Source organism: Staurois parvus, unplaced genomic scaffold, assembly GCF_062004578.1.
Source record: "Staurois parvus isolate SC_StPar_1 unplaced genomic scaffold, SC_StPar_1.0 ptg000029l, whole genome shotgun sequence".
NCBI lineage: Eukaryota > Metazoa > Chordata > Amphibia > Anura > Ranidae > Staurois > Staurois parvus.
Window position 1 is genome coordinate 11508523 of NW_028317825.1, and position 25842 is coordinate 11534364.

At 40.4% G+C, this 25842-nt stretch overlaps 1 protein-coding gene across 3 annotated transcripts in view; it reads left to right on the forward strand.

Annotated features, from left to right (window-relative positions):
* Window positions 1-9402, forward strand: part of INPP5K (inositol polyphosphate-5-phosphatase K) — a 75673-nt gene extending 66271 nt beyond the window's left edge. For all 3 annotated transcript variants that reach the window (XM_089657915.1, XM_089657923.1, XM_089657926.1), the window contains one exon: window positions 1262-9402. In XM_089657915.1, coding sequence (XP_089514041.1) covers window positions 1262-1357 — 96 coding nt within the window. In that variant the 3' untranslated portion in view covers window positions 1358-9402. The remainder of the gene's footprint in view (window positions 1-1261) is intronic.
* The last annotated feature ends 16440 nt before the right edge of the window (window positions 9403-25842 follow it).

Genomic DNA, 25842 nt, shown 5'->3' on the forward strand with positions numbered 1-25842 from the left:
TTTTAGGAAAAACTCACTGAAATCTGTCCGAACAAGAGTCTAGTAAACATCCCGGGTATGATAAAATTTGAAACACAAAATCATAAATTATAATTTAATAAATAATCATAAAAATAATAAAAAATTTAATTCAATAATATAATCAAACCAAAAACACTGAAATGTGAAATAGAGCGCCAAGTTCGCACATTGCTGAGCTCAGTCGCAAAATCGGTTTCAGTTTCTGATGACGAATTTCCCCCACGAATCATTATCACTCAATTCTGTAAGTGGTTCTGATTTACTATCGCTGTTCTCTAGCTGGTCTAAACCGCTTTTGACCTAAAGGGACACTTTTTGGACGCCATGGACATTTCTCAGTTTCCAGGCAGAAAGAACAGACAAAATGCAGGCAGGGCGCAGGACAAAGCACTAGGGACAAAATGTATGTGAAATTGGTTGAAACAGCAATGTTTTACTGTGTAAAATGAAAAAAAAAAAAAAAGACATTTTTTAAAATTTTTAAATTTCCCGCCGGCGGCGGCGCCCGTACGTCCCGACGTCACAGGGACAGGACACAGAAGCCGGATGCCGGCATCGGCCGGAGGAGATGGCCGGGGACGCTGCAGGGGACACATCGTGGGATCGCAGGGTAAGGTAAGTGAAGAACACATGCCGGAGCAGCGCCGCATGGTATTCCCGAGTGTAGCTCGGGGTTACCGCTTTTGGTACTGAAATGTTACCCCGAGCTACACTCGGGAATACCGCCAAGGAGGTTAAAGAGCTCAGACAGGTGCTACTAAGTTAGATTGAGTGGAGTAGAGGTGGACTTTTTAAAGGCACAGTAACAGGTCCTTGAGAGCCAGAATTCTTGCTGTTTCTTAGGTGTTCAAATACTTATGTTCAGCAGTGCAAGACAAATAAATTCTTTAAAAATCATACAATGTGATTGCCTGAATTTTTTTTTTTTTTAATTCTGTCTCTCAGAGTGGGAATGCACCTACAATGTGAATTGCAGACCCCTCCATGATTTCTAAGTGGGAGAACTTGCAAAATCGCAGGGTGTTCAAATACTTCTGTTCCTCACTGTGTGTGTGTGTATATATGTGTGTGTGTGTGCATATATATATATATATATATATATATATATATATATATATATATATATATATATAAGAACTGAAAATGTTGTATAGTCAACACAAACTATGGTCATTTTCTAAGTTGTCACAGATGCCTGCTGATCTAATTTCCAACTTTTGTATGTTTCTATTTCATATAGATCCAGCCTGGTCGGTCCTTACCGGGAAAAGATGGGTCGCAGGGAAGCACTGATGATTCCACCAAGTCAGACATGTTTATGGGTTCTGGGTTCTAGGGCTCCATTGACGTGTGGAGAAGTCCTGCCAGTAACATTTGTATATGGAGTCCACTTCTGCTTTGCAGTACTGTGGTGAGGTGCTGAAGTGGAGCAAGTGCTTTGCTGTAATCTCAGCAAAATGGCTGTTTACATCCTTAGAGGAAACAGAATGCATTTCTCTAACACTGGATGAAGTAGAACATATTTGGACTGTAACAAAATTAGTCTGGACTAGTTTCAGATTTTAAGAGCAAGACTTTATTTTGAGATTTTTATTCTTCTTTTAATTGATGAATGCTTGATGAGTGGACTGTTTAGCCTTATGCACCTTTAGCCTAAAGCCATATCATGCAACAACTAGCACCTGTTTCTTGAATCTTTGTGATAGCTGGATCACCGCAGTTAAAACTCTTTTTTGCTGATATTTTCCATTTTAGGTAACAAAGCAGTTACGTTTACAAACATGCATCTTGTTCTTATGGTTTACAGAGCATTTTATCATGGCACCCTTCTGTAAAATAGTAATTTATTTATAGAAAAACTTTGCTCATCAGTATTTCAAATCGGCACACCTGCAAGGTATCATTAATGTATGCCCAGTTTGTTTAAACTTCGCTTGTGCTGCAGTCAATGATACAGGAGCCAGATGTCCCTGAACCCTCATGGTGCTTTCAGGGAACTTTTTTTATTTTTGTTTATACAAGGCCGTGTATACACAGCATGGTTGGCAATATTGCCCTGCAAACCAGAACCTAAAACGCATTTGTTTTAAAACCAGCTGAGATAGGTGAAAAAAAATATTCCATTACCATGGAACGCACTACCCACAAAACTAACATTGCAGCATTTTTGCACTAGTACCATTAAAGCTGAACTCCAGGCAGCTATGAAAAAAAAACTACAGATTCAATTTTGCAGTAATTATAGAGTTCTTTAAGTGTATTTTTAAATATAGCCAGTATATAAAGTTTGTCTTTATATTAGCTTCCTGGAATGATCTGCACAGCAGGTTTTAGACTGGGGGAGGAAGAGGCAGTACCCTGAACCAGTCAGGTTGTGCTGGATTGCCCAGTGCAGTCAATGTAACTCCAGGAGCTTGCGGACATGAGTGTCGATATTCTCATTCTACTGATTCTCTTTTGTCCTTTCAGTAGGCTGGGGACAGCAAGGTGACTTAGTTGGCCATACACATATTGTTTTTATTTTCTTTCAGCTTGCAGACTGAAAAAAAAAAATGTCTAAAAGATTCCTCTATTCACGTTACACAGCGTAGATGGACACATCTACCACTGCAGGAGGAACACATCAAATTTCATACTGTGTGTGTGACCCTCAAAAGCTTTATTTCTTCGGGGTTGTAAGACTGGCAAAAAAAAATGCCAAATTCTTTTTCTGATAAAACCGATCACACACACAGGATATTCTTATTTGAAACAGCTGTTTGTTGGGAGTTTAGCTTTAAAATGGTAATGGATGCAGTTCACTAAGCTGTACAGGTTGATTATGACGTAATTATTATTTTTAGCAATGACGTTCATTGGCAGTTGAAAATACCGATTACATGGCTGGAAATAAAAAAAATTAAAAAAATGGCGAATTACACAAGCTTTATAGCTTAGTGAATTGAGCCTTAATTTTGTATTTACAATTAGCTATGTTGTGGGATAGTACACTCAGGTGTGTTGGCATCATATTGTAAAGTTCTGTGTGACATTTACTTAGCAGCTTCTGTGTACTGAACCATTTGTTTCAGTATACTGCTTTTGGCTGCCTGCTTGAGGGACACTTGACAGACATAGGAATTATATGTTGTGTGCCCCATTTTGAAATACAAAATACAGATGAAAGGTGTTTAGAATTTTGGGGTTCTACAGCTCTACAGAAACTGAGCCAGTCATGCTATGCAGATTGGAGATCCCCAGCGATCTGCGCTGTCACATTCAGTGATCAATGTGGGGAATGACTATTGCTAAACATTGTTTCATTAGTCTTATTGTGAGGCACGGACTTATTACACGGGGTGATGCTTAGTGTGTTTAGTCTCACTTACAGTAGATCTCCCAAGTCTTTCTCTCGCTCTATTTTATTTATTTATTTTTAACACCTTTGCCCTTTTTTACACAAAGAAAAGGGTACATCTTCTGTATATGTCCCCACTAGTATCTCACCTCTTTATATACAACTCCAACCTGAGTTGCGTCAGTTTTGCCACTTCCTGTTAAAGGTATTATAAAGATGTAATAAAATAAATCTATATGAATCGATTGGCATGGAGATATATATAATTCCATGAGCGATGGATAATTAAAAGATATCTGCTGTAGGTTTAGAAAAAAAAAGCATGCATTTGGAATAAAAAAAGCAACTGAAGTCACATTTTAAAGCAGCAGGGAAGTCACTCAGTACAGAACCTGGAAGCTGGTGGAGATCACTGTAATAGCAGGGATCCCACAGGTATGGTACATACATACTTACATTAGTCAAAGCTGAACCAATGTAATTATGTAAAAATTGCCATACCTAAACTTTCTAGATTTAATGCAGTTCAACAATGTATAAGACATGCCCCAGTACATATTTTATGCCCAGGGGTGGACTGACCATTTGGGAACTCAGGCACTGCCCAAGGGCCCGGGGTCAGTAGGGGGCCCCATGAGATGCCCCTGGTACCTTTCATAGACTTTTTCGGGTGTGGTTTGAGTGTGTGCAAGGACACAGGGGCCCCATGATCCCCTTTTTCCCGGGGCCCCATGAGTTGTCAGTCCACCCCTGTTTATGCCCCATTGTGCCCAAACACATACTTTACCTGTTCACCTCCCCCAGATTCAGGTTGCTCAGCACCACTTCCTTAATCTTCCAGGTAGAGGAGCGTGTGTTCGAGTGTTTATCATACGCAGTGCACTACAGCTCAGACACAGGGAGAAGGGAGGATTGGGGGTGGCTTGCTACTGTAGATACCTTTTTTTCTGTGGACATAAGGAAACGTATCCACAGTGCCAGTAGGAAGCTCGCACACAAATCTGGCCCCATGGGACCCTGTACGGGAATGTTGGCCACCTGAAAAAAAAGGAAGCAATGAAGGTAGCATTTTCAAAGATGTAAGGCAGCCATAGGTCTATAAAGACTAGCAAACATGATAAGTGCTGAAGTTTGCAGAACTATATGATTTTTGCATTTGAGCGTTTTAATAACACAATAAATATGTCACAACAATACTTTACAGATGTGTAGAAACTCACAACTGCCTTGAAGCTATTGCACTTTTATTTTGTTTTTATATATTTATATATATATATCTTATAAAACCACACAATGTGCCTACATTTTTACATAGTGTGATCATCATTTATACTTTGTATGAATCTATGTTGGAAAAATCTTTAGATTCCATAAAGGACCAAACGTTTGAGTGCCTTGCTTAACCCAGAGTATATTCTAGTTTTGGGGGTTATTGAAACTTGGAGAACAACCAATTTTTTAAATTTAGTGCGCTCCATGTGATTTTAAATGTGAGCCTTAAATTTTTTATCTACTTTGAGATGACCTGAAAGCAGCTTGATGGGCAACAAGGTGTGCTAAAGAAAGCAAAACGCACTCCCAGATTCATTGACTTGTTTTTCTGTTGTATAAAATACTGCTAATACATAACTGGTTCATTGATGTCTACACTTAAAGCCACCCAAAAGGGGAAGTTCTGCTTTAATGCTTTGTCCCCCGCTCCCCATTAAGAATTGGCACCTTTGGGGATCTGGGGGGGGGAGTGGGTACCCGAATTTGAAAGGTAGCTGCTTCCACTTCCGCTGCAATCACCTAGGTGATTGGAAGCGGAAGTTGTCCTCCCTCCCCGTAATCTTCTGGGACATGTGGCAGGTTCCAGAAGACTACAGGGCCATTCACAAAGTGCAGCGCTTCTCGCGCATGGGCAGTGGTCACCCGGCTGTGAAGCCGCAAGCTGTCACAGCCAGGTGCCCACACTGAAGATGCCGGCGCCAGGGAGAGAAGACTGCCGGTGAAACCAATGGTGGAGAGGACACCGCTGGACCGAGGGACAGGTAAGTGTCTGTATTTTAAAAGTCAACAGCTACAGTTTTTGTAGCTGCTGATTTTTTTTTTTTTTTCCAGCTGGCTTCTCAAACAGTCCAATCTGTGTGCAATGCTTCTCCTAATGTCAAGTTCTTAAATAACAGATCCCTCTCCAGGCAACACACCACATAAGATAAAAATGCCATCTCGTAGTGTAGTATCGTAAAGCAGAATTTATTCACAGTATTGCACTTAAATTTTCATAGTAAAAACCAGCATGTCAATACAGTGTTTCCAACCAACAAGATGTCCATGCCAGTACGCAATGATGTCACACACCGTGACTCCACTTTACGCGTTTCGTCATCAAAAAGACTTCGTCAGGGGAATGGTAACGCTGCACTAATTTTATATTATTATATTTCTTGCCTACTGATTGTGCTAGCTGCTTTTTTAATTTTGATACGTGAGCGCAAGTTTGTTGGATAATTACAATTCAAATAAATTTCATATCCTATAAGAATTATGGGGACCAGAAAAATGTTTTAGTTCTTGCTTTTGATTCTCTGTTCTATACAGTGATATAAATTACGCCATTTACAGCCTTTAAATGATTGTGGTGCATGAACTGTATTAGGAAGGAAGAAACAAACCTCAGTCTTACTGTATGTATTAGTGATTAAGTCTTCTTGGCTCATTTATACAAGAAAAATATTGCAATGAAGAAAGTGTCATTGTTATCCCAGAAGACATTAGGAGTAGCTTTTACACTATACACGACAATATATATCCTTTCTAAATGTTGTTTTAGTGCTTAGTTGTATTGTGTTTTTAATTGCCCACACCAGGGGTCTCCAAACTTTTCACTCAAAGGACCAGTTTACGGTCTGTCAGACATTAGGGGGGCCGGATTGTGGCTAGTGAGCTAGAAAATGTCCCGGGTCCAGCATAGTTTAGAATAAACACGACCTCAGGGTTGGTGGTCAGTAGGAGGAGGAGTAGTGCCCCATCATTGGTATTAGTGGGAGGAAAAGTTCCCCATAGTTTTTGTCAATGGGAGAAATAGTGCTCCATCATTGATACTAGTAGGAGGAATTGCGCCCCATCATTACGGTCCGTGGCAAGAATTATGCCCCACTGTTGGTGTTGGTGGAAGGAATGGTGCCTCATATCATTGGGAGAAAAAGTTCTCCAAGGGCCGGATGAAGGCTAGCAATGGGCCACATCCAGCCCTGGGAGTCCACTGGCCTACACCTAGTACTTGGTGGTTACATGAGTTGCTGTTGTCAGTGTTGGTTTTTTTAGGTGGTTTTTTTTTAGGGGGGTTGTGTGATAGTACATTTTGAAGTCAAACTGTTTTATGTGAGTAACTGTATTTTATTCCTAAGGTTTACAATCATTCACATTACAGTCTTTGTACAATCAATTATAGATTTACCAAAAATCTAATATAAGGATCTACATACATTATCCATCCAATTTGTATCCAATCACGTAGACCCTTACTCTACATGCTTGTTGGTAGATCTAAAGGAGCTGCATGGAGTACATTGAGATTTTTAGAGATGTTTGTCACAATATAATGTGCTGAGTGAACCCACATATAACATACCTTGTTATTTCAAAAAGAGATCTTTAACCCTAAAATTGCTGTTATAGTAATGTTTCAAAATTGGAAGGAAAAAAGTAAATGGTGGTTTTAAAAATGTCAAAAACCAAAATTAATTCGTAAACGTTTCTTCGATTGTTTTTATTCATTGAGGGCCACTGACTGACAGCAGTGGCAAGCTGCTAGAAGTGTTTGGGGGACTTCAAGGAGAAGCACAGCCAAAGCTCTTTTGGCCCTACCTCTTTTCTGGGAGTGCGCTTAGTTCTGCTCTGCACTCCTGTGACCCTGATTCAGCCAACAGTGGGATCAAGTCTGCTGTCGGCTGACATCACAGTCAGTCCAGGCTCTGCAAGGATCTCAACAATAATATTGGGATCCACCCAAATGGCTGACCAACAGCTGGCTCGGCCTCTCGGTATGCTGCTGATGGTCTGAGCCAGCTGCTCCCACCCCCTGCACAGTCCAGCGCTCCAGTGAGTGTTTTGAGGGACAGAGCTGAGAGCTGGTGACTGACAGCCACTGCTCTCTGCTCACTGAAAATCAAGAATTGAGCAATCGGCGGTCATGTGACCACTCAGTCTTATAGTTTGCAGGGGACAGCTGCAACATTGGACTGATGCTGCAGCCACATGTACAGTATGTATGTTTTTTCTCAATCCCGTACGTTTCTTTTAATTTGAATTATGCCAAGTGATGCTGTCAGTAAAAGGTGCCAGATAGTGAAGTACTCACCTGTTCTTGCAGCCTCCAAGCCATTAGTTACAGAACACCATATGGGTGGATCTGGGAATACTGGTATCCTACAAATGGGAGAGAAGATTTTACTCCCAGGTCATCAATTATCTTGTAAGGCATACTGTATCTAGGCAACAAAATGGTTTGGAACATGACAGGTATTCATGGATGAAAATGAGAAGTCCTGGGCAGGTCGTGTTCCCTGTACCCAGGTGTTTTTTATTGCAGGGTGCATTAAATAATGTAAACGATGCAGTTGTAGGCCTCTTGCACACTGCAGCTTGAAAAAGCTCAGTACAGCATTTTATTTTTATTTTTTTACTGAGGTAAAATGTAGCCCATTATTTAAAATGTGTCTTTGCACACAGATGTGTAAAAGAAGTGTGCTGTGTATGCTTCAGTAAAAAAAATAGAAAAATCTGCATTTTTGGTCAGTAATCTATGCATTGTTTGCGCAAATATGTGCATTTGAGCATAAATATTAACAAACTAATGCATAAATATGCAGGAAACAAATGCCTGAAATTACTTCCAAAAAAAGATGCTCAAATAACCGTTCCATGTGCGACAGGCCTAATATATTTTACAAGCACTTATTCAAAAGTGGAAAAATCATGGAGAGAATTCCAGAGTATAGAATCCTGTTTGTTATTTTAGATAGGTGAGAATGATTACATTATCATTCAGCTTATCAAGGGACCAAATGATTTTTGTAAGGACCAGTCACTATCCAATTTTCTGTACTAAATTATTGAAAAAATGAGAAGTAGTTGGACAATTGTACCTGCCTTTCTCTATAAAAGCAAATGATCCTGATGTGCTGGAGTCTGTTGTTCACATCTGGAGATTTAATCATAAAATAAAAAAAAGTTGTATTGAATGTCAGTGAGAAGCTAACACAAAAGCGGTACATAAAATTAAGACTTTGTGTCAAATTCATATTCAAAGAACATTGCCAATCTTTGCTGTTAGAAAACATTCAACTGAAAATTATTTTTGTTTTTGATGGAGAGTGATGGTAAACTATATATAAGGGGTTTATTACTTTCCAGTTCTGGTGTGAATGAACACAACTTTGAAGTTCCTCCCATTGCAGAGTACACTGCTCTTGCTTTGTGTGCTTACTAAACTTTGATGGTGATCCTCTAACACCAAGACCAGCAGCATGTATAGGGGAGGAAACCTACCACTGGACATTTACACAAGGACCGCAAAGTGCAAAATGTACCCATCATTCCCCACCAAGAACTTAATTAATGGTTTGTGGTGGAAGTTTTCTTTAATTACAATTCCTGATAAGTATAGTGTGCCACTTGTTTTTTTAATGAGAAATAGGAGTTGTTTTCTTTTATAGATTTTCACTTTATTTATTAGTAATGTGGTACTTGTATTTCAATAGTTCTTTTTATTGTCCACCTATGAATGTTTGATTTTTGTCAGTTTAACTCTGACGTCCAGTTTAAAAAAAGCTCATTCACAACAGCCACCTGAGCTAGAAGACTGGCGGTGGATTGTTTCAGATCAGTCTGCTTGGTTATTTTATTTATAATAATTGTGTTTCTTGATATGAGTGTCACATTTCCATCTGCCATTACATTACATATGTATATTTGGAATATAAAATGCTTTCTTCTAGGTTCTAGTGATATTGTTAGGAATTGAAAGGAATAACAATAAAATGCTGCTTGTGACTGCTCTTTTGTTTGCATTTTTTTTTCCGCCTTTATTTTTATGTTTTTTAAAGTTTGAAATCTCTGCAACAATGGAACTTTAATTCCAGTGCTTACAAAAAACCCCTTAGGCCTCTTTCACACAGTAGGCTACACGCAGCCGCTGCATTCCTGTAGGGAGAATTGGTGGATTCTTGCTGCTGAAATGACCAGATCTAGCGATCATTAGCGCCCGCTCTGCCCATTTATTCCAATGGTGGGCTGACAGCGGCTGCTGCTGCCTTTTGCATGTAGTCGCACACAGAGCAGATAGCTGTGGTTAGGGACGGATATCTGAGAATGGATGCAGCTGACTGTTACTTTCATAGGTTGTGTTGGTGAGGGGATACCAGATTGCACAGACTGTTAGGCTGGCCATACCTTATACAATTGTTTTGCCAATTTTCTGTACAATTTTTTTTTTTAGATCTACCTTTAAAGTGTTACTAAACCCACAACAGTAAAATCAGTATGTGTATGCTTGTTATACTCACTATGGAACCTAAGGGGTTAATTCTCTGCATTCTGTAAAAAGGCTGTTTGATCCTGTCTTCTCTGGTCCTCCCCTTTTTCTACTATCCCCAATCCATCTGCTGATAGTACAGCACTCCAGGAGTCACTGCACATGCTCAGTTTAGTGTGTATGGTTAGAGAGTTTTTTTATCCTTCTTCGGAAGGGTACATGTGATCAGCACAGGGCCATCAGCACTGTCCAGACAGAGGGTCAGGCGTTGTGCAGCCTCCTAGGACAGTCAGGGAAATTAAATGAAAACTCCTCCTACAAGCTTTAACTTGTGCTCAGCTGAACACTGATAGAAGTCACAAGACTACTATATACTGCTGATGAGAAAAGATATTTTGCCGTTTTAATTTACTAAAATAATTGCATTTCCATGTTCTGTGTACTGTGGGAGAGAAGATATAGTGAATGCAGGATCTGGGGTTTAGTAACACTTTCAATTTGTATCTACAAATGCAGGCCCTTGCGCTACATAGTTTAAAGTGTTGTTTAGGTTTAACCTCGTATTATGTGGTTTTTGGTAAATATAAATGAAATCTGTAGAAGATATTTGTATAATATATGGCCTGCCTAAGGTCAGTCAGGGGATACCAGATGCTGGCAAAGTTAGCATATAATGAGTGGGCACTTCATAAAGGGCCTGCGCCTTATTTACACATGTGTCATTGGACAGGGGGGAGAGTATGTTTCATCCCTTCCACTCTACCTGTGTCAGACAGCAAGCACTGCCAGTCAGATTTACCCATTGAGATCAATCAATAGGGCTGCACTGCAACACAACTGTGAGGAAAACACTGGGTTTGCTGTTGTGGCGTGGTCCCACATTGTAAAGGTGCTGTTGTGCTATTTATAAAAATAACTAAAAACAGGCATCAGGAGACATGAGTAGCACATCCTGAACTCCTGTCAGCTGCTGCGCTGCCACCCTCTGAAAAGCAATTCACATCAAATCCTTTTCCAGAGGGTGGTAAGCATTACCGCTTGTCTGAAAGAGATCTTATGCTGAAGATCTGCCTTAAACGTCATATGAGAACAGAACTAGGAGCTAGTGACTTTCGAGCAGTCCTCCTACATGATAAACACTTGCTTTTTCCATAAAGAACAGTTACAATGTATTTACAGACATTTCCTTGATTGAAGATATTTTAATTTTTACCAATACTTGTTGCATGCACCTAGGGCCTATTGTTTTTAAATTATCGCCCAATACAGTATGAAAGGAGAAAGTCACTTAAGCTAAACATTACTTACTAACTTTTTTTTTTTTTAATTTTTAATTTTTTTTTTTAATCACTTCCCGACCATGGCGGCAGGGCTGCTCGAAATCGTGTGTGTAAAATATACAGGTGAAACTCCAAAAATTAGAATATCGTGCAAAAGTTCATTTATTTCAGTAATGCAACTTAAAAGGTGAAACTAATATATGAGATAGACTCATTACATGCAAAGCAAGATAGTTCAAGCCGTGATTTGTCATAATTGTGATGATTATGGTTTACAGCTCATGAAAACCCCAAATCCACAATCTCAGAAAATTAGAATATTGTGAAAAGGTGCAATATTCTAGGCTCAAAGTGCCCCACTCTAATCAGCTAATTAAGCCATAACACCTGCAAAGGGTTCCTGAGCCTTTAAATGGTTTCTCAGTCTGGTTCAATAGGAATCACAATCATAGGAAAGACTGCTGACCTGACAGTTGTGCAGAAAACCATCATTGACACCCTTCATGCGCAGGGAAAGTCTCAAAAGGTAACTGCAAAAGAAGTTGGATGTTCCCAAAGTGCTGTATCAAAACACATTAATAGAAAGTTATGTGGAAGGGAAAAGTGTGGAGAAAAATGTGCACAAGCAGCAGGGATGACCGCAGCCTGGAGAGGATTGTCAGGAAAAGGCCATTCAAAAGTGTTGGGGACTTTCACAAGGAGTGGACTGAGGCTGGAGTCAGTGCATCAAGAGCCACCACACACAGACGGATCCTGGACATGGGCTTCAAATGTTGTATTCTTGTCAAGCTGCTCCTGAACAGCAAACAACGTCAGAAGCGTCCTACCTGGGCTAAAGAAAAACAGACCTGGTCTGTTGTTCAGTGGTCCAAAGTCCTCTTTTCTGATGAGAGCAACTTTTGCATCTCATTTGGAAACCAAGGACCCAGAGTATGGAGGAAGAATGGAGAGGCACACACTGCAAGATGCAGATTCCCTGCCGGCACCCAGCGATCGCTGAGGAAACAGTGACGGGACAGATGTGTGTGTAAACAACACAGGTGTTTCTCCTGCCAGCAGTAACATGCTGCTGTGTACTTATCTGCACAGCAGAGAAATACACAGTGGCATGTTTACATAGTAAAACACACATGGCATGTACAATAAAACGCAGCACACCCTTTGATCACCCCAGATGTTAACCCCTTCCTGCCCAGTGTCATTAGTACAGTGTCAGTGCTTTGTATTAGCACTGATCACTGTATTAATGTCATAGGGATGTGAGTGGCAGTTAGTTTCCCCCCCCCCCCCCCTATGTAAAAATGCCCGCCGCAGTCCCACTAGAAGTCGCTGATCGCCACCATTATTAGTGTAAAAAAAAAAAAAAAGTTTATATACTGCCATTTGCAGACTATAACTTTCACATAAACCAATTAATTTACATATTTTGGGATCTTTCTTTAGCAAAGACATATCACAATACATTTTGGCCTAAATTTATGACGAAATTTGATTTTTTTAAAAAATGTTTTAACTGGATATGTTTTATAGCAAAAAGACAAAAAGATTTTTTATTTATTTATTTTTTATCTTCTCGCTTGCTCCTGAGATAGTCCCTAGTCCATGGGATTTGTAGTGTGCATAAAGCAGTGCACATGGTCACAATGAACACGTGTTCCAAACAGATGTTAGGGGGAGAAAGTGAAGTTCAAGAGCACACAGAGGACCTAACAAGGAGGCAGAAAAACACAGACCGCTTCATGAAAAATAGATTACTGGGCCAATAATTGGTGCATGTGTGGATTATTTTATAGAAAATGGATATTTACTGTCACTTTAGCTGTGTTATTTAAATCAGAAAAAAGTTTTGAAAGTGTGCATATTTACATTTTAGAGTTCACCAAGGAGTCCTGAACTGCTGTGTGCTCCATCAGAATGAATTAGAAATGTTTGCGAGCGCAGGTCATTCACCGCCCACCTTCTGTGCTTCACGATTGGCTAGGGATGACACTCATCATAGCTTATGGGCCAATAGCGAGGAACATAAAGTCAAAGAAGGAAGTGGAACTCAACCCTTGAAAATAGTAGAAATGTGCAGCAGTTACAATGGTGGCTCATTCCTTCATTACATTATACATACAGTATGTGTGCATTACTAAATCATATTATTTTAGGCCAATATAAAGTACTGCAGTTCCAGTGTCATTGAGCTGGAATGGGTTTTCTAATAGATCAGAATACAGTAGAAATTATAGTTCCAATACAGTGGCACCTACCCAATACAAAAAAACAAATATGCAAGTGAGAACTGTCAATTCCAATTATGCAGCTGCCCCTTTAAATGTTGACACTCTAGTAATACAATATGGTATAGATAGACACTTGCGAAATTCCTAATAATGCATCAAAAAATCATGTCCATATTTGTGCAAAATTAATAGCTTAAAATAAAAAAAAAAATTAAAAGTCCACCAGAGCATATAATCCAACATCACATGCTGTAAATCCTTCACTGGATTTGGGATCAAACCAATCTCCAAACTCTTCACCACTTGTTTCCATAGAAAAATTAACACTCACCAGAGGGTTTTGACCCCTTTTTACAGGTAGGTCAGACAGCGTATGATCTCCCAAGGGTGCTTTTGGTCAAGAAGTAAGTTCCAGATCCTTCAAACGATCAGCTTAATATAGTACACTCAGTAATGAAGCAGGGAACATCCATTAAAAGTATCTAAGAGTAGTATTTATTAGAGGTAATGGACACAGAAAAGTAAAAAATAATATACAATCACATTACAAAGTGCCTATAGTACTGGCACCAGTGTATACAGCCTGTTCGATGTTAATCACCACACTGTGTCTGTTGGTTGGGGTGCATTCCAAGCCTCTGTTCCGTAGGCCAGATGTGACGTCATACGGGGCCTGGAAATTACTGTCCCAGCGCTTCTACGTATGTGGCACCAGAGTGGCACCTTCATGAAGTACTGAGCCGCCATTTCCAGACATTATAGCAAGGCAAAAATGCTCTAATTGGAAACTTTGAAATGTGAGTGTATATTATGTTTTACTTTTGTATGTCCGTTACCTCTAATAAAATGCTGCCAACTTCTGGTGGATGGGTATTGTAGCGCCCAATGGCATACATGGACATCCAAAATGGCTTAGGAACTTAATGTCTCCTGGGATAACTGTGACATCCCCGGAGGCCTGATCTAGGCCAGAAGTGCTGTTTTGCAGCACAAAAAAAAAAGGGTTAAAAAAAATAAAATGTTTAGCATTTGTTTAAGAGGGAGTGGGAGGGACAGAATGAGAAAGTGTTTGAGATTAGTTTCGCTTCATCTAACCTATGCAGTTTAATGTGTGTTTGACTTGGCCATTGCATAACATTCCACTTCTTTCCCTTAAAAAACTCTTTGGTGGCTTTTGCAGTCTGCTTTGGGTCATTGTCCATCTGCACTGTGAAGCAGCGGCCAATGACTTCTGAAGCATTTGGCTGAATATGAGCAGATAATATTGCCCAAAACACTTCAGGATTCATCCTGCTGCTTTTGTCAGCAGTCACAGCATCAATAAATACAAGAGAACCAGTTCCATTGGCAGCCATACATGCCCACGCCATGACACTACCACCACCATGCTTCACTGATGAGGTGGTATGCTTAGGGTCATGAGCAGTTCCTTTCCTTCTCCATACTCTTCTCATCACTCTGGTACAAGTCGATCTTGGACTCATCTGTCCATAGGATGTTGTTCCAGAACTGTGAAGGCTTTTTTAGATGTCGTTTGGCAAACTCTAATCTGGCCTTCCTGTTTTTGGGGCTCACCAATGGTTTACATCTTGTGGTGAACCCTCTGTATTCACTCTGGTGAAGTCTTCTCTTGATTGTTGACTTTGACACCAGGGAAAGAATTCTTCAGTCATCCACCACAGTTGTTTTCCATGGTCTTCCGGGTCTTTTGGTGTTGCTGAGCTCACCGGTGCGTTCCTTCTTTTTAAGAATGTTCCAAACAGTTGTTTTGGCCACGCCTTATGTTTTTGCTATCTCTCTGATGGGTTTGTTTTGTTTTTTCAGCCTAATGATGGCTTGCTTCACTGATAGTGACAGCTCTTTGGATCTCATCTTGAGAGTTGACAGCAACAGATTCCAAATGCAAATAGCACACTTGAAATGAACTCTGGACCTTTTATCTGCTCAATGTAATTGGGATAATGAGGGAATAACACACACCTGGCCATGGAACAGCTGAGAAGCCAATTGTCCCATTACTTTTGGTCCCTTAACAAGTGGGAGGCACATATGCAAACTGTTGTAATTCCTACACCGTTCACCTGATTTGGATGTAAATACCCTCAAATTAAAGCTGACAGGCTGCAGTTAAAGCACATCTTGTTCGTTTCATTTCAAATCCATTGCGGTGGTGTATAGAGCCAAAAATGTTAGAATTGTGTCGTTGTCCCAATATTTATGGACCTGACTGTATGCAGCAAGTTGACATAGATTGGCCAGAAAGGTCATGTCCCATATTTAATGGTACATATAGGGACCACCTGTATTACTTTTTTTTTTTATAGGTTCTGGATGACTACTTACACTCACCAGCCACTTTATTAGGTACACCTGTTCAATTGCTTGGTAACACAAATTGTTAATCAGCCAATCACAGGTCAGTAACTCAATGCATTTAGGTATGTAGATATGGTGAAGATGACTTGCTGAAGTTCAAACCGAGCATCAGAATGAGAAGAAGAGATTTAAGTGACTTTGAATGTGGTATGGTTGTTGGTGCCAGACGGGCTGGTCTGAATATTAAAAAACTGCTGACCACCTGGGATTTTCACACATAAGCATCTCTAGGGTTTACAGAGAATGGTCCGAAAAAGATAAAATATCCAGTGAATGGCAGTTGTGTGGATGAAAATGCCTTGTTGATGCCAGAGATCAGAGGAGTATGGGCAGACTGGTTTGAGATGATAGAAAGGCAACAGTAACTCAAATTACTCGTTGTAACCAAGGTGTATGGACTCTCTGAACGCACAACATGTTGAACCTTGAAGCAAATGGGCTACAGCAGCAGAAGACCACACCGGATGCCACTCTTGTCAGGTACGAACAGGAAACGGAGGCTACAATTCGCACAGGCTCATCAAAATTGGACAGTAGAAGGTAGGAAAAACATTGCCTGGTCTGATGAGTCTCAATTTCAGCTGCAACATTCAGGTGGTAGGGTCAGAATTTGGAGTGAACAACGTGAAAGCATGGATCCATCCTGCCTTGTATTAATGGTTCAGGCTGGTGGTGCTGTAATTATGTGAGAGATATTTTCTTGGCACACTTTAGACCCTTCATACCAGTTGGGATTGTTTAAACACCACGGCCTACCTGAGTATTGTTGTTGACCATATCCATCCCTTTATGACTACAGTGCAATCATCTTCTGATGCTACTTCCAGCAGGATAATCCACCATGTCACAAAGTTCAAATCATCTCAAACTGGTTTCTTGAACATGACAATGAGTTTACTGTACTCCACTGGCCTCCACAGTCACCAGATCTCAATCTAGTACAGCACCTTTGGGATGTTCTGAAGGCAGAAGGGGGTCCAACCCGGTACTAGCAAGATGTACCTAATAAAATGGCCAGTAAGTATGTGCCGTTATGAATATTCTTGTTCATTTGCCACTCTTGCAAGATGTTCAAGCCCCCATGTGGGTCTTACTATTGTTATTTTCTCCTTTACAAATGATAAAAATGATTGCAACAGAAAGGTTTTATGTCCTTTTTTTTATTCCTTCCATGTGTTATAAGGGCTTTTGGTAGAAATTGCATCATTATGGGCATAAAACACCCAAATCCAGCCTTACTCTCTATAGAAGCCATGGTATCCATAGACTACACTAACAATGGCCAACAAGCCTGAAACAGCTGGGTGGCATCTTAACGGAATGGCCTTTCATTTGTGTATCATAAACAATTGGAATGGTTTATTTTTCCATAAAATGCTATATTTACTTCGGTTATATTGATCTGGACCCCCTTCCTGATAGTGACCACAGTCATCCATACCTTTGCAATGTCATCTCCACCAGGAGCAAATTGGAAGAGAGAACGTGGAAACACTGATATGTACACTGATATGTTTCTCCCCGCCCATGGGGCTTAAAGTGGTTCCTCAGTCCCCTGTGTGAAAATTAAAAGTCGGCAGCTACAAAAACTGACTTTTAAAAAAACAGCCACTCACCTGTCTACGGATCCAGCACTGTGCTCACCCGAGTTGGATTCTTCAGTGCCTGGCACTGGCATCTTAACTGTTGGCAGCCAACTGTGACTGATTTGCGGCTTCACAGCTGGCAGTCCACTTCATATTTGCAAGCAATGCTAATCCCTGTGAATGGTCCCTAAGTCTTTTGGTACCTGTGATGTGCCCCAAGAGGAAAGGAGGGGGGAGATGAACTTCCTTTCCAATTATCCTAGGCAGTCAGAATGGGTACCTGTCAATTTTGCCAAATTTTTGTCAATATGCCAGTTTTGACAGAGGATGGGGGGATGAGGAGGAACATTGGGACTTCCCCTTTTGGGTGAAGTTCCACTTTAATCTCTATGATTAAGTCCCACGGGTGGGGTGAAACATGGCAGAGGGGCATAGTCAGGAGGAACTTAGGCTGAAGATGTAACGTCACCTTTCTCTATAGTGGCTGGGTTCCAGTGTGCAGCGCTTTCACCTTCTGTCTTCCAATTTCTTTCTGCTAGCCTCAATGGGCTTGTTTGAATGCTGGGATCCGATCTGTGCATTGGACTGCAGGAAGGGACTTTGTAGTACTTTGAGTCGTGCTCCAAGTTCTTTGTAAATGGGTCATCTCACCCAGGGGCTCAAGTGGAAAACAAGAAAGGTGCGACCAAGGACCTTCATGACAGGACCACCAGACATCTTGAATACAAGCTGCAGATTTAAACTGGTTGAAAACATTTTTCGTTTCAATGACAAACCTATTTGAGATTTTAGTGACTAGGATTGGATCTACTTTAGGCAACAGAGGCATACATTTGAATAGTTTATATTTAAAGAGCCAAAGTGCTCTCCCATTGGAAACTATGAAAATAGTTTGTATTTAGACCTGCATCCTTGCTGCTGTGGCATTGCCAGCCTATACAGGCCATCATTTGGTGGTGTGTGGGGGTTCCTTGCGATTGTCCTGAGAAACAGAATACTGGTGGGACATAGCACTCCTCTTAGTCATCCCAGCCCCTCCAACAACTGTCTCCTTTTTGTGAGTCATAGATTTCTGGCTGCAGATGCAGACTATTTTTACTGCTTGGAAATATGCCTTTGATGCAGTTTAACCCTCCACTAACCAGAGTTCTGTGATTATATGGGTGGCTTTGAGTCATTCATGATATGCAAGATTGATGTATTGGTCAGCTGTCATATTTTGTCTATGGGTACCTATAGGTTACCAGCACAGGTTCATAAGCATAGACTTCTAATTACATTATAAGAGACATGGGCTGATATCAGTATTGCCTGCCATTGTTTGCCATCATGGTGAAAGGAGAATGTATTTCACATAGTGCTGTTTAGTACAGCAATCCATTCCAGCACAAATGCTGGTGCGCCATCTTACAGTTTTAGTTCAGAAACACATATTGTGAGCACTGTGGGGTTCTAACCTCCAGCCCAAAACATTTTAAACACATTTTTCAATTAAAGTATTTTACTAATAATAACTATAACTACAGTTTTTCTTATATCTTTAGTATCTAAATTGCTTTCTTAATTTTTTCAAACCAAGGAAAAGTATTTTTTTTAATCTGACGCATCTATTTATACCCAAATTGTAATATTAGTAAGCTTAATTTTGTTAGTTTAATAAAACTGCTCTAATTCTTTGGAAGATGTGGGAATACAAGGGGGCCTGACAGCATAAAAAGGCTGCTGGTTGTGAGTCATACTTAAAGCTACGTTTTGGCCACTAGAGGTCAGTGGTGCTTCTACATTGGGATACTTGTTTTAGGTGTGTCCTCGGACTCCATAGTAGAGAGAGCAATATGGTATTTTCCTATGGAAACATTTTTTTTTTCTTGTTAGTAAAATCAAGTGGGTCTTTTTATGCAATGATAATTATTTTTCTTTTCTTTTCCATTGATATTTTTTCTTATTTTTTAAAAAAGCATTACAACAGCTCAAAGAAAAGCTCAATTGTAAACAAACATAAGACCAATGATTTATAAATAGCCTAGACAAATATGCTATAGAGGACATGACAATGAGGTGCATATTCGATGATATAGTCACCCAATTTTAGATCATTATTCTTCAAATGATTCATGTATATAATTCATGACCTCCTTTTGGATCATAAAAAACAGTCAACAATTCCAAGCAGGAAACACACTGGTGCTGAGACTTAAAGTGACACTAAATAATATCCCTATTCTCCAAAAACAATCCATACACACCCACTACTTAATGTGATATTAAAGGCAATTTAAAAAAAAAAATAAATAACAGACATGTTATACTTACCTGCTCTGTGCAGTGGTTTTGCACAGCGCAGCCCCAATCCTCCTTCTCTTGGGTCCCCTGCTTGTGCTGCTGGCCACTCCCTCCTGCCAAGTGCTTCCAGGGCAAGCAGCTTGCCATGGGGGCACCCAAGCAGGCTCACTCCTGGGCCACTGCTCTGCATGTCCATTCACACACGGAACCGTGGCTCAGCCCCGCCCCTTTTCTCTCCTCATTGGCTCACTGGCTGTGATTGACTCAGCGAATGAGGAGGGAGAGTCACCAGAGAGCTGAGGCTCTCATGCACATCTCTGGATTGTGATGGAGCTCAAGTACTAGAGGGGCTGAGGGTGCTGCTGCACACAAAAAGTTATTTAAAAACTTTTTTTTTGTTTGGGATGGAATGTAAAAAGCATTTTGACTTCTGTTTTATTTGTGGCAGAGATTCCCCTACTTCCTGTTTGGTAAAAAGGAATTAAGGGGGTGGGATCTCACAAATGATGACTATCAGTATCCAGTTCTTCCCCAAACCATCCAATACTGGAGAAAAATGTTGGCTTTAGATACAGCGTAATATTTTTGTACTCTGTAAATGTTCCAAACAATGCTGCATAATCAACTGTTACTGTTCTACAGTCAAATCTGCTGTTAGAGTCCAGCTGTGGCCAGGTTTCAGATAGGGGGGGGTTGAGTTAGTGAGAACTTTTGTAATATTTTATTGCAGTCTGTGACTTTACTGAGGACATTTCCCCACCCTTTCTGTCCTTGTGACATGGGGAAAGCAGGGTCACAGAGAGAGGAAGACACAATCAGCGTTCTATTCAAAATGTCCCTTTTGCTCTCTGTGTTTTCACTGACCAATTTCCCATTCTTCCTGTCATCGTGACACTCTGTCACAGGGTCCAGTAAATCTCCCCAGTGGGGACACAGATAGCAATAAAACCTGCCAAAGATTCTAACCCCTCAACACTGCCATTGCCATCTCTATGAAGGCATAGTTCTATATCCCATTTTTCACAAATCATTTATTAACACATACTGATATGTAAATGTAAATATGTATACACAAGAAAGCAAGCATAGCTAATGAATGAAATACTGCAACTTTATGTAAACTCATTCAATTGTAAGCTTTAACTGGTTATAATTTCAAAAGTCATCTTCAATATTTTTAAACCTGCGACAGCTTTCACGGAGGCAGGTCTTTATTTAGGCACTTCTTGATTTAGGTGGCAGCATTTTAACCCTGTCTTCCAATTGTTCTCCTCCACAGGTTTATGAATTGGCCATTTCCACGTACTTTACTCGAACATGGCCCAATGTCATCACCATCAGGGAACCCACCCTAAAAAATGTCATGCAGGCATTGCTGAGTGCATGCATGTAAACAGGTAGTGGCTGCAAGCAGGGGCGTCCCTATGCAGGTGCGGGGGGTGCGCGCTGCACCGGGTGACACCCACTGCACGGGGTGAGACCAGACCCGCTCCACGAAAAGGTAAGTTGTAAAGCAAGCCGACGATCCCCGCAGGATGGATCGGATCTGCGGATTGAGCATAATGGATTGGAGTCCGATCCATTATGCTCAATCCGCAGATCCGATCCATTCTGCGGGGATCGTGGGAGGGGGTGTCACCAAGTGTTATCGCGCCGGGTGACACCAACCCTAGGGACGCCCCTGGCTGCAAGTAAACACAGAAGATTGGTAGCACTGAGAAACAGCAAAAGGATGAATAAAAGGTAAAAATCTGTATTTTACTAAACAAAACCCATGCTGGTTGTTTATGATTAACAGAGTTTAACCTCCTTAGCGGTAATCTCGAGTGTAGCTCGGGGTAAAATTTCTATACCAAGAGCAGTAACCCCGATCTACAGTTGGGCTTACCATGCGGCGTTGCTCTGGGGGTCCCTGCAGCACTTACCTTGTCCTTCGCTCTCGCGATGTGTCCCCTGCAGCGTCCCCAGCCATCTCCTCCGGCCAATGCCGGCATCCGGCTTCTGTGTTCCGGTCCCGGTGACGTCGGGACATACGGGTCCCGGAACTGGCGGGAAATTTGAAATTTTTTAAAAATTTCATTTTTGCTGTCATTGCTGTTTCAATGCATTTCACATACATTTTGTCCCTACTGCTTTGTCCTGTGCCCTGCCTGCATTTTGAATGTTCTTTCTGCCTAAAAACGTAGAAAAGTCCATGGCGTCCAAAAAGCGTCCCTTTACGTCAAAAGCGGTTTTAGAACAGCGATAGTAAATCAGAACCACTTGCAGAATTGAGTGATAATGATTTGTGGGGAAATTCGTCATCAGACACTGAAAACGATTTTGCGACTTTGCTCAGCGATGTGCAAATTTGCCACTGTATTTCAAATTTCAGTGTTTTTGGTTTGATTATATTATTGAATTAAATTTATTATTATATTATTTTTTATGATTATTTATTAAATTATAATTTATGATTTTGTGTTTCAAGTTTTATCATATCCGGAATGTTTAATAGACTCTTGTTCGGACAGATTTCAGTGAGTTATTCCTAAAAATTACAGCCTACAATAAAAAACTACATATTTCCATGCAAAAAAATGGTACAGCTTTCAGCACAAAAAAATCAGAAAGAATCATACCGCCAAGGAGGTTAAAGTGTTTGTTACTTCAACATACCCCAATCATAGTGTTGTAACGTGTCTGTTGTTCTATGTATCTGTATGAAAAAGTGTCCTATTCTCTTTTGTATGTCTTCCTTTGTATGATACAGCGGGTAAAATAAGTGTTGAACACGTCACCATTTTTCTCTGTAAATATATTTCTAAAGGTGCTAGTGACATGAAATTGTCACCACATGTCGGTAACAACCCATGCAATCCATACATACAAAGAAACCAAAACAAATATGTTCAGAATTTAAGTATGTGTAATAAAATGGAATGACACAGGGAAAAAGTATTGAGCACAGTAAATGAAATGTATTTAATACTTTGTACAAAATCCTTTGTTGGTAATGACAACTTCAAGATGACTCCTGTATGAGAAACTAGTCACATGCATTGCTCAGGTGTGATTTTGGCCCATTCTTCCACACAGTCAGTCTTCAAATCTTGAAGGTTTCGTGGGCCTCTTCTATGATCTCTGATCTTTAGTTCTTTCCACAGATTTTCTATTGGATTCAAGTCAGGTGATTGGCTGGGCCATTCTTGCAACTTATTTTTCTTTCTTTGAAACCAATTGAGAGTTTTCTTGGCTTTGTGTTTGGGCTCATTGTCTTGCTGAAATGCCCACCTCGTTTCATCTTCATCTTCATCATCCTGGTAGGTGGCAACATATTTTTATCAAGAATGTCTTGGTAAATTTTTACATTCATCCTTCCTTTAACAATAAGAAGTTTGCCAGTACCGTATGCTGAAAAACAGCCCCACACCATGATGTTCCCACCTCCAAACCTTACTGATGGTATGGAGTTTTTGGAGTGATGTGCAGTTCCATTTGACCTCTAAACGTGGTGTGTATTATGGTATCCAAAGAGTTAAAACTTGGTCTCATCTGACCAGACTATATTCTCCCAGTATTTCACATGCTTGCCTAAATGTTGTGCAGCAATCTTTAAACGAGCTTCAACATGCTTTTTCTTCAGCAATGAAGTCTTGCATGGTGAGCATGCTTACAGGCCATGGCACTTTAGTGCATTACTTATTGTTTTCTTTGAAACAATTATACCTGCTAATTCCAGGTCTTTCTGAAACTCTCCACAAGTGGTCCTTGGCTGTTGGACAACTCTTCTGATAATTCTCTTCACTCCTTTTCAATCTTGCGAGGAGCACCTGGTCGTGGCTGGTTTATGCTGAAATGATGTTCTTTACACAACAGTGCTCAATGGAACATGCAGAAGTTTAGAAATCCTTCTGTAACCAATACCATCAGTATGTTTTACAACAATTTGTGATTTACAGGTTGTGAAGGTCATGAGAGAGCTCTTTGCTTTTACCCATCATGAGATGTTTCTTGTGTGACACCTTGGTAATGAGACACCTTTTTATAGGCCATCAGTTGAGACTGAACCAGCTGATATTAAAGTGGCTGTAAAGGCTCAAGGTTTTTTACCTTCATGCATGAAGGTAAAAAAACCTTCTATGTGCAACATACCCCCCCTAATACTTACTGTGCATAAGCCCTCTCTTTATCCAGCGATGTGCACTGGAGTCTCACTATCCTTGGACACCCTCTCCTCACTGGCTGAGACAGCACTGGCTGAGATGCTCCCCCCCTATCATAAGAAGGGGTCCCCCTTACCCACCCCCCACCTTTCTTATGCAGCTAATATATATACAGCGGGTAAAATAAGTATTGAACACATCACCATTTTTCTCAATAAATGTATTTCTAAAGGTGCTATTGACATGAAATTTTCACCACGTCAGTAACAACCCATGCAACAGATGTTCTATGGGATTGAGATCTGGACTCATTGCTGGCCAGTTCAATACTCTCCAGCACTTTGTCTTAAACCATTTCTGGGTGCTTTTTGACGTGTGCTTTGGGTCATTGTCCTGCTGTAAGACCCATGACCTCTGAAGAAGACCCAACTTTCTGATACTGGGCCCTTCATTGCACCCCAGAATTTTTTTGTAGTTTTTGTAGTCTTCAGATTCCCTAATGCCATGAATATGGTGAAGACATCCAGTGCCTGAAGCAGCAAAGCAACCCCAAAACATCAGTGAACCTCCACCATGTTGACTGTAGGGACTGTATTCTTTTCTTTAAAGGCCTCATTTCTTTTTCTGAAAACAGTAGAATGATGGGCTTTACCAAAAAGCTGTAATTTGTTTCGTCTGTCCACAGCACAGTCTCCCAAAAGGATTTTGACTTCCTCAGGTAAGTTTTGGCAAACTCCAATCTGGCTTTTTTATGTTTCTGTGTCAGCAGCGGGGTCCTCCTGGGTCTCCTACCATAGTGTCCCTTTTCATTGAGATGCTGATGTATAGTGCGAGCTGACACAGTTGTACCCTGTGCCTGAAGGCCAGCTTGAATTTTTCTGGAAGTTGATCGAGGTTCTTTATCCACCATTCGAACAATCCGTTCAATCTTTGATCAAGTTTTTCTCTTTTGTCCATGTCCAGGGAGATTAGCTACCCATGCCATGGACTGTAAATTTCTTGACAATGTTCCACAGTGGAAACCGGAACATTTTTTAAATCAGATAGGTTTTTATTTGAAAACCAGTAAGTTTTCATTGTTGACTGTATTTTTGTAAGGAACAAAAAAGCAGAACAACAAGAGAAAAAAAATGGTAAAAGAGAAGAAACCTACATTAAACAGTCTTAAAGAAAAAGAACAACAAAAGAAGCCTATAAAAATACAGACGTGATGCAGCGCTACTCTGATGATAATATTGATAATACTATATAAATAAACATATAAATGATAAAGTGTATAAAAGTGACACAATGTGCAACAAACCCATAAACAGGGACCTGATCCTCCAGGGATCTATAATAAGTGAACTGATCCTAAATGGATCCCAGGTGTACACAGTGAATGTTGAACCACTCAAATGATGGTAATTTTTCAGATTTACCAATACTGATCGTATGGTATAATTGTGCATACAACCAAAGTTAGAATCCAAAGTGATGATGTAAACAGATCAAGCAAACAAATATATGAACTTAGCCCAAATCAGACTAAATAGTGATACATCCAAGATAAAACTCAAGGAAACGCATGAAAAGTGCAAAACGTGCATAAGCATACAAAAATCCAAATCCCAAAAAATATAAAGTGTTTTCATACACAATCAATGTATATGCAAATCAAACACAATCAATACTATGAACAAATGTGAACCTATATTATGCAAAACGCATGACTCCAAATAAAGTGGAAAACTAGTGAAAAAAGTCCAAATTGTGGCACTACACCACTGTACTCATGCACGTGGATGGTGTACGTGAGTAATCACATAAAGGTATCTGTCAAAAGCCGGATTGGCCACTCACCTTCTTGCTTCGACCCGCAAGGGGTGAAAACACTTTTGGATCACTACCACAGATCCTCCATGCACATAATTCCTCTACTCCTGGATATCTCTCCCCTCAGCGATCTCACTCCCAGGGATGTACATATAAGTACCAGAATCCTCGCCAGGTAACGCATATGGTAAGAGCCAATATCTCAAAAGACATAGATAGAACCTCCCATAGTGTAATACCTTTTATTAAAC